General features: G+C 40.3%; 1 protein-coding gene across 1 annotated transcript in view; it reads left to right on the top strand.

Moving 5' to 3' along the window:
* dgkg (diacylglycerol kinase, gamma) overlaps nt 1-10,116 on the top strand; it is a 121,064-nt gene that overhangs the window by 36,898 nt on the left and 74,050 nt on the right. The window contains exons 5-12 of the mRNA XM_008295897.1: nt 927-1,042; nt 2,985-3,034; nt 3,979-4,053; nt 4,707-4,826; nt 5,997-6,114; nt 8,004-8,092; nt 9,300-9,416; nt 9,987-10,085. Of these exons, the coding sequence (XP_008294119.1) occupies nt 927-1,042; nt 2,985-3,034; nt 3,979-4,053; nt 4,707-4,826; nt 5,997-6,114; nt 8,004-8,092; nt 9,300-9,416; nt 9,987-10,085 (784 nt within the window). The remainder of the gene's footprint in view (nt 1-926; nt 1,043-2,984; nt 3,035-3,978; nt 4,054-4,706; nt 4,827-5,996; nt 6,115-8,003; nt 8,093-9,299; nt 9,417-9,986; nt 10,086-10,116) is intronic.

The following is a 10,116-nucleotide window of genomic DNA, read 5'->3' as shown; positions in this document are numbered from 1 at the left end:
TCATGATGAAGCACGGTGGTGGCAGCATCATGATGTGGGATCTTCACAGCAGCAGCCTGGAAGGCTTGCAAAGCTAGAGGGTAAAATGGAAGCAGTAAAGTGTAGGGAAATCGTGGAGGACAACCTGATGCAGTCTGCAGGAGAACTGAGACTCGGAGAAGACTTGTTTTCTAGCGAGACATTTCTCAGCTAAAATCAAGGCAAATCAAATTTATTTACACATTTTTAAAAAAAATAATGTTTTGAGCTCAACAAAAATGTCTAATAAGATTATGTTCAACCAACGGACTACACTGAGTATACAGTACTTTATTATAATACAATATAATGTATAATCTAATATAATAACTCTGGGAGTTTCAATCAAAGTTTAAATATAACTTTGTTTTTTTCATGATTTATGGCTTAACGTTGTCATTTCTGAGTTCTCTCTCCTTCTCCGGGTTGTTCTGTTTCCATAGAGGTGTAACTTCATATTGCAGTAAAATAAAGAGCCACAGTGAAGAAAAACGTGAAGCTGCTTCAGGTTTACAGTTAAATCCATCCGCCCCATGATGCTGTAGAGTTCATGTCTCTGCAGTGCTTCCTCCACCGCTCTGTGCTGTAAACAGTCGTAGAAGCTCTAATGTTGTGATGCTGCGGTCAGACAACAACAAAACGAAATCTGGACGGTGCTCCCGAAGCGTGAAAGTAGTTCAGACGAATGAAACATTAGAATTCAATGAAGTGCAAAATAAAACAGAAGATAGAAAGTGCAGATGCAGCAGCGTTTGAGTGGTGGGTCTGGTATCAACACGGGTTTAGAACTGCCCAGTCAGCAGTCTGTCAGGGCTTCAGGTATGTACAGGTGTGTCTTCCTGGTCTCTGAGCCTCTGTGTTGTTCCAGCAGACAGGAGTCGCTCTGAGAAGCTGCTGTCGCTGCGAAGGAGCCCGTCGCCCCACCGAGGGTCCCCCCTGCCGTCGCCCCAGGTGGTCTTCCTGAAGGACATCGTGTGCTACCTGTCGCTGCTGGAGAGGGGCACACCTGAGGACAAGCTGGAGTGTGAGTCCTGGGCAGGTGTGGTTGTGGCCCAGAGGCCTGGTCGTGAAGCAGGTCCACCTCTGGGCCGGATGCTGGGTTGCCGTGGTAACGAAGCCTCAAAGCTGATGATTGGCTTGAATTGTGATTCTACGTTTGGTCTTTATTTGCTCCTAAAGCTGAAAGAATTAAAGTAAAACTGTCTGACAACCATAAGATTAGACCTAATGTGAGATTTACTGAATTCATCGTCACATCACCAAGAAAATAGTTAGATTCATATCATTTGTCTTTAATAAAAGGAAAACATCTGTAATTTCATGGAGTCTTGTGGTGATGATGATGATAATTAAACTCTAGAATCATGAGTAATTAACCTCCATCAGAGCAACGTGCAACCAGAAGGATGTGATGTTAATGAGAATAATTATTACAATTTAGTTTTGTTGTTTTTCTTTCTTTTCTTTTCTTTTTTTTAATGTTTCCTTTGTGCTGGTTTTTATGAAGTGATGAGAGGCCAAATTACAAAAATAAATCAGTAAAAGAATCATGAAACAAAAGTGGAAATAAAAAGAAGAATAAATAAAATAAATAATGTGGCAATATAAAGCAATATCAATAAAAAATGAATGTATAAAAGAAAAGGCCAATAAAAGTAGAAGTACAAAGACAAACAAATGAACAAAATAGCAAAAATAATAATTCATTCTTAAATTTTTTGTATTGTTTTTATTTTTAAAATGTATTTTTAGTTATTTTTTAATCATTATTATTTATTTTTTGTATTTTATTTTTATTTTTATTTATTTTTTATATTTTGGTAATTATTTTTATTTTCAAAATATTTTTTAAAATTTAAATTTTTTTTAAATTAATTTTTTATAATGCCGCTTTAAAAGCAAAGGAAATATGCGCACAACGACATTCCTACTGCGCACATTTTTCTGCGCATATGTCCTTTGCTTTGACAGCGACATTATTAAAAGATAAATAAAAAGTTAAAATTAAAAAATAATATAAAATAAAAAATACATTTAAAAAATCATAATAAATGAATTTAAAAAATAATTAAAAAATAAACTCTTATTATTTTTCAGTATTTTATTTATTTGTCTTTATATTTCTACTTCTATTAACCTTTTGATTAATATCACTTTGCATTGCCACATTATTTATTTTTTTTAATTTTATTTGTTCTTCTTTTTATTTCCACTTTTATTTTATTACTCTTTTTTTGATTTATTTTTGTAATTTGGCGCTCTCATTACTCCGTAGACTGTGGCCTGTATTACATTTTAAGATTCTTAAACTAACTTTTTAATGTGACTTTTTCTTTATGTTTTTGTTTGTGTAGTAACTTGTAAGAAATTTAAATGAATTTTTAGAGTTTGCCCAGAATATCTGATCAACTCTAATGTTTGGGCTCAAAACCCCGACACAGGACCAGAACCAGAAACTGTACAAACATTTTTTATAAAAAGGTTGATTTTTAACCTTCAGGAAGTTCTTCAGCATATTGTGTCTAACATGTGGTTCTATCAGGAATAAATCCATAAACAAATCTAAGATCAAACTGTGATGTTTAATCAAAATGTCAAATCAAAATTCTGTCAAATTTAAAATAAAATAAAAAGCATTTTAAAAAGCTAACTGAAAAATAAAAAATATATAAGATTTGGGGAAAAAAAATGTTCAAAAAATAGCCATAATTTCACACACAAAAAAATAAAAGAGTAAAAGGTGTGTTCTGTTCCTGGTGTTGTTCTGTCACCAGGTTCTCCGTCACTCAGCAGGTCAGTGACGCTAATCTGCTCTAATTGACTGTTTCAGTATCGGGCTCCGTTAGCTCGTTCTCACTGAGATAATCTGGGCCCAGAACGTTCCGCTTTTAACCAGCTGGACTCGGTCCAGGAACCTTCACGCTAACCAGTCACCATCGGATCTGTGTTCTCCTGTTTCCCTGCAGTCATGTTCCGGCTCTACGACACCGACGGCAACGGGGTTCTGGACAGCTCGGTGGGTTCCACGTCTCTGTTCCCTCCACGCTCTGTCTATGTTCTCTCTATGTTCCCTCCATGTTCTGTCTCTGTGTCCCCTCTGTTGTCTCTGTGTTCTCTTTATGTTCTCTCTATGTTCTGTCTCTTTGTTCCCTCTGTTCTTTATGTACTCTGTATGTTTTCTGTGTGTTCTCTACATGTTCTCTACATGTTCTCTCTATGTTCTCTCCATGTTCTATCTCCATGTTCTCTGTCTCTGTTCTCTGGGTTCTCTTTGTTCTGAATGTTGTTTACGTCTGTAGAGGTTCAGTTTAGTGTCAGACGTGCTGAAGTAAACAGAGCCATAGGTTCTCTATGAAGGAGAGCTCAGAGAACATTTATTATTTTTATGTTCTGAGGACGTTCTGCAAATGTTCTACTAATATTTTAAATGTTCTGCCTTCAATACATCACATTAGTGGAACGTTATGAAATGTTCTGTAGAAATAAGATTCAGTCATCTGAGGCTGAACATCTGGAAAACGTTTTTTATAGATTTGTTTGAAAATGTTCTTCCTTTGTTACTATGAAACATTGTGGGAACATTTGATCGGTTCTATAACGTGTTCCCTCAACAACATCCTCAGAACAGTGCAGGGAAAAGGTTCCACCTTTGTTCATGTGTATAAAATTACAGAAATATTTTCTAAACATTTTTTAAATGTTGGTTTGAGAACGTTCTGTCTTTGTTATCATAGAACATCACGTGTTCCTGAGAACGTTCTCTAAATGTTGACAGTAAGACATGATGTTAACTTTATAGGAACATTACCGGAAATGAAAACGTTCTTTGAACATTTGATTCAAACATTGTCTTTAGAACCGTATTAGAATGTGTAGGTTATGTAGAACGTTGCAGGAACGTTCTCTGCAGCTGCACGTTGATCCAGAAGCCAGTTGACGTTCTTCTCTCCGGTTCTGCAGGAACTCGACCGTATCATCAACCAGATGGTCCATGTCGCAGAGTACCTGGAGTGGGATTCTACAGAACTACGACCGGTGAGCAACCACAACCAGAACCAGAACCAGGGCCTCGGACAAGGTTCTGTCTGGATTTAGCTTTAATAAAGAGAAAAGAACAACAAGGAGGGAATAAATACAGAATCTGGCGTCGTTCTACGTACGCTTCATGAAGCTGGATAGAACCCAGAACCAGAACCAGCCGACGGTTCAAAGGAACAAAATCACAGAAATCAGCCAGAACCTGTAGAACTTTCATCGTTTTAATGATCCCTGAAACAAACATGAATAATCTGGTCTCTGCATCTGACTCAGATGTTTCACTTTATTCTACTGGAGCCGTTCTGTTCGGTTCTGTAGAAACCCGAACACCTCACAGTTCAACTTCTGATGACGTCACGTTTTCACTTCAGGAAAGCGCAATTTTATTATTAATAGTGATATAATATTAAAGTTTATTTATCATGTAAACGAGTTTTAAAATGTGTGGATTTAGTTTAAAATGGAGCAAAAACAAAAGAATCAAACAGATTTTAACTCAGCAGCCATGAACAGAACCGGACCTGAAATTAAACCTAAAGCAGCATTTCTCAGACAGTCTCTTGGAACAAATCCTCAGAAGTGGATTTTCTGGTTCATTAGAACTTCTCCAGCATGTTTAATGAAACGTGGCTCTGCCTGATGTGGTCCAGATCCTGAAGGAGATGATGGAGGAGATCGACTTCGACCGGGACGGAACGGTGACTCTGGAGGAGTGGATCCGAGGAGGCCTCACCACCATCCCTCTGCTGGTGCTGCTGGGGATGGACACGGTGCGTAGAACCACCGGCCGGCTGCCGGTCCTCAGTCCGCTGGTCGCCTGGTTCTCTGTTTTAAAAGTTTGTCTCAGAAATGTAGAACTTTTTATCCAGATCAGGCTGAGTTTGTGCTGCAGGACTGTTTAGAAATGAATGTGCTGAAGTGAAAGATGAACCAGAACAAACATGTGAACATCAGATTTTTAGTCCTGCTGTTTCCTGAACTAATTAGATTTTGACTCGTTGCAGTCACACGGCTTCAGGTTGGATTAACTCACTGCTGTATGTTTGTTACTGAGGTCACAGCGACACCAGGGGGTAAATGAGGAACACTTTTAAATACAAACACGTATTTAAACAGTCGTCGCATCAGTAACCAGAGAAGTCCAGGGGACCCCTTCATCTGCTGACACCGACTAATTTAATGATGAACACCAGGTTCCTGAAATCTAAATTCAACATCAGTGCTGCTGCTCAGCTGGAGCTGATGTAGAGCAGCAGCTTTATCACGTCTGTCGGTGTTTACTGTCGCCTCTGAGCTGCAGAGCGTCGCTGATGTTGCTGCTTCTGAACGTTAGCTCTCTGTTAGCATCTTAGCTTAGCATTAGTCTCAGGTAGCTAAAGCAGACAGCTCAGTGCTGCAGAGTTCATCACCACGTCAGACAGCCGCGAGGTGCAGGACCAACCAGGAACTGCAGCTCCTCTATGACGCATTCACTGACCTTTTTGGTTAATCGGTTAAAGTTGCTAATGGCAAACAATCAGTTAGTCTCCATAAATATTAATGTTGAGGAGCCTGATGCTTCATCGTTAATATGACCGTCTGCTCTTAAATTCAATCCTAATTATTCGTTATTTTCAGTCTTATTCAGCTACAGATGGATGTTCTGTTTGTAGGGTTCTAATGACTGTTGTTCTGACATGAACACTGTGGGGTCTGAACCCACGTCTAAACTTGTTAGATGAACATCTTAAGCACTTGTTTTACATTTTAAAGGTGCAGCAGCCCACCGCCCATCCCACCATCACAACAATGAGCACAACATAGAGTCATCTGAGAAGACTGGAGCTGTAGAAGCTTCATCAGAGTAGAATCAGGAACCGAGGCCTGGTGCTGCTCAGACGGTTCAGGTTCCCGCCCCACTGACCCGCAGTGTGTTCTGTGTTCTCCTGTGGTTCCTGCAGAACGTCCAGGAGGACGGGCAGCACGTCTGGCGTCTGAAGCACTTCAACAAACCGGCCTTCTGCAACTACTGCCACACCATGCTGCTGGGAGTCCGCAAGCAGGGCCTCTGCTGCTCGGGTCAGTCCAGAACCGCCTGCAGAACAGAACCCAGCGTCTGTTGTCACAAACACAACCAAATTCAGCAGGAAAAAAAACCTGCAGAGTCCTTCAGCTGCGAGGGTCTGCAGGTCAGGAGGTTTAAATGGCGTCCATGGAGAATGAAAACGGGTCGACTCGGACTCGAAGCTGATGCTAAAACCCAAAAAGATGTGGAGTAATAATAATGAGGGGCTTCGTGTGAGGAGCGGTTCAGATCAGCTGAAGCTCCGTTTGTTTCTCAGTGAACTCTCAGCCGTCGTCAAACAGCCGTCATGATCCATTAGCTTTAATCTGATTATTGGTTGAATCCTTCAGCTCTCATTCTGATGTCATCAGAGTTCATTAAAGTCTCTGACGAACATGTTTTCACTCGTTAAGCTCAGAGGTCACGTCAGAGTTCAGCTGTTTGAGTTTATTTCCTTCATATTTACTCACATCTACAGAAAATCTAAACTGGTATTAAAACGTTCTGCAGTGTTTCTGCCGAATGTGACGAGTTTCTAAACGAGCCGATGAATCGCTGAGCTAAAGGAAACGTTGGTCAGACGCTCAGGTTCACTGAGAAACACTGAATTAGATCTTTGTTCTGTTCGTTCTCTTTGATCGTCCAGGTTCTCACATTGAAATATTTGTTTAATTTTCATCTTAACAAATATTTTTTGTCATTAATGAAATCAAACAAACAAACAAACAAACAAACAAACAAACGATCCAAACTACAAAAAATGTGTGTTTATGTAATAGAGTCCTACTTTTCTTCAGCTTTTCACGAGAAGCTACAAACATGAGATTTAGAGCTTTTTATTGACCAATAACATCACAGATAGGTTTATTATTTGTTGTCTCGTCTCCGTGGAAACAAGTCGCAGCGCCTGAATGTTTGTCTCATGACTGTTGGTCACAGCCGAGTCGTTAACGTCACAGCGGTTCTGTCCACAGTTGAGTTTGTCACAGAACTGTTTTGGTCCAAAGGATTTAATTCCTGTGAGTTTTGACATGTGTTCTGATGAAGGAGCAGAACTTTAAGCTTTGAATCTGGTTAATTTTGATAATTTTTTTCGGCTCTCATGGATTCTGGCTCTGACACGTGGAGGAGTTTTAGCGTTTTTTATTTAGAAATATTTTAATTTAGTTTAAAGCTTAAAGGTAGAAACATCATAGAACAACATATTCACAGACATCCAGGTGTGAAGGATGAACAGCTCAACAGATGACCCAAACATACAGATGGTGAACAACACAGATGCAGGAGGCTGTGTGCAAAATCAGAACTCAAGGGGCATCAGAGACTTTGGCCAGGTGGTGGCAAACTGAAAGTGAATGTGCCCAAGTAGACCAGGGGTGTCCAGTCCTGGTCCTGGAGGGCCACAGTCCTGCATGTTTTAGATGTGTCCCTCTTCCAACACACCTGATTCAATTCAGTTTTTATGGTTTCTGTGGTGCAGTTCTTTATCCTTCAGGACGACGTGCACATCAACCAGAGGCTCAGAGGGTTAAAAGGCCAGAAATCTAAAAAACAGTCCATGTCTGTGCAGATCCTCAGCCCTCCAGGTCAGGGTTGTTCTGGTAGATTAATCGCAGCAGCTGGACCTGCTTGAGTTCCTTGTAGATGTTCCACCTCTCATCCAAGAAGCTCCATCAGGTCTGTTGGGAGTTCCACATACTGATATCCTAAAGGAGCCATTAACACCTGAGTTTCAGTTTCAGTTGGAGGTTTGTTGCTCCTCCCCCTCGTTAGGGGTCTTGGAGGAACTCAAGTAAGTCCAGCTGCTACGATTAATCCACGAGAATGAAACCGTCCAGCGTTCCTGCAGTCTGTCACATAAAACGTTAAAGAGTTGTTTTTCTTCTCTCGTTGTTTCCGTCAGTCTGTAAGTACACCGTCCACGAGCGCTGCGTGTCCAAAGACATCGCCGCCTGCATCAGCACCTACGCCAAGTCACGCCGACACACCAACGTGAGTACCCACCAATCAGACGCTTTGATCCGCTGAAGTGCAGCAAAGCATCATGGGAAGGCGGGTTCTGTGTTTCAGGGCAGAACTGAACCTGTTCCTGCCCTTAAACATCTGGAGCTTCTCTCTGATTTACACTTTAAACTGCTTAAAACCAGCAGACTGAGATCATCTGACTGTTATTTAACGTAGAATTCAGGTTTGTTTTGTTTTAATGTGTTTCCAGAAGCTGTGAAAAAACTCCTAAAAGCCGTTTGTTTCCCGTCGAGCGTGAGCTGCTGCTTTAACGACACCATCAGGACGTCTCGTGTCTGATCGGGTTCCTGATTATTACAACTATCAGACGTCCACAGCCAACAAATGAAAGTCTTTTCTGACTCGTGTGTGAAGCCAACGCAGAAATTCACAAAGGAAAAGAAAAATAAAAAAACTAATTTGTTGTAATAAAAAAAAAGAAATTCAATATTAAACTTAATGAGCTTCAACGAAACACTGAGTCACGAATGAAATAAAAGATAATGATTTTAATTTGGTTTCTGATTTGCAAGAATCAAGATTAAATTGAGTTTTTAAGTGTTACATAAAAATCACGTGTATTGAACAGATCTGTAATTTACAGACAAACAAACGTAGAATTATCGTCACAATTACAACAATAATCTGTTTACTTGTAGCTTGATGTTAAAATCTTTTATGTTTATGGATTTTAATGTTAGAAAACTGATTATAATTACAATAATTAACTGTTAATTAGATTTTTTTTTACATGCAGCTTTACTGAAAAATATATTTATCAGATCCTACACGAGTCATATTCATGTAAACTCAGGCTACGTGTTGTTTTTATGTATTTAAAACATTTAAAATTGCAAAAAAAGAGAAAAAAACATTGAAGTTAAAGACATTTGACCCGTAGAGACGAAACACGTTTAGGTTGAAATAAACAGATTAAAACCTGGAAACACGAGTCGCTGCATGAAGCCAAACACAGACGAGGGTAGAAACGAGGTTCTAGCAACATTCTGGAGGCCAAAAGAGGAACATTTGCTCCGTGAATCTGTTTCTTGTCTCCAGATGAACCAACTTTTAATCACGTTTAAACCCGTTTCATGTCTTTGTGTCTTTAAAAGAGCAGATTTGTGTAAAACAGAACTTAAAGCTGTAAATGTAGACGTTAGCCGTGACTAACAGGATGAACTGCGTCCTTCAGGCCATGCAGCACGTCTGGATCGAGGGAAACTCTCCCACCAAATGCGACCGCTGCCACCGGAGCATCAAGTACTACCAGGGCCTGACGGGGCTGCACTGCGTCTGGTGTCAGATCACGGTGGGTCCAGGAGTCCGGCTCAGGTTCACAGAAACACCAGAACATGTTCAGGAGCAGACGGGAGGACCTGCAGGACCAGAAGAGACCAAGAACAAAATCTGAATTTAATGTTTATTCCTCTCTCTCTCTCTCTCTCTCTATATATATATATATATATATGTCTGTATATAGTCGAACACATTCACCGTTTAGTTCCAGAAAACCTGAACGAGTCAGAAAATGTTTCAGTCACCGCGGTCTGGATTTAATCATTTTGTTGTTGTTGTTGTTGTTCGTACAGATTACATATAATACAATCAAAAACATTTGTGACTAAAAAATATCAAAATATAGTCAGAAACAATTTAAAAGAAAACTTTATAGTCAGATAAACTACAGATGGATAGATGATAGACAGATTGATGGATTTGTAGGTCACCCGGCTGTAGCCAGCGTTCCCGTTCCCGTCCACTAGGTGTCGCTGCTGACTGACACTTGGTTCGACGTTTCAACATTCTCACTCGGTGTTGGACACCACAGATGGATGTAATCGGTGATCAATCCGTCCTGATCTCTGCTCTTTCTCTGCAGCTCCACAATAAGTGTGCGTCTCACGTGAAGGCCGAGTGCGACGGAGGAGCTCTGAGGGACCACACGCTGCTGCCCTCCTACATCTGCCCCGTGGTGCTGGTGAGCTCCAAATACACCCAATGCACCCATC

Source organism: Stegastes partitus, unplaced genomic scaffold (genome assembly GCF_000690725.1).
Source record: "Stegastes partitus isolate 25-593 unplaced genomic scaffold, Stegastes_partitus-1.0.2 Scaffold1082, whole genome shotgun sequence".
Taxonomy (NCBI): domain Eukaryota; kingdom Metazoa; phylum Chordata; class Actinopteri; family Pomacentridae; genus Stegastes; species Stegastes partitus.
This window is presented reverse-complemented; position numbering and strand designations above follow the sequence as displayed.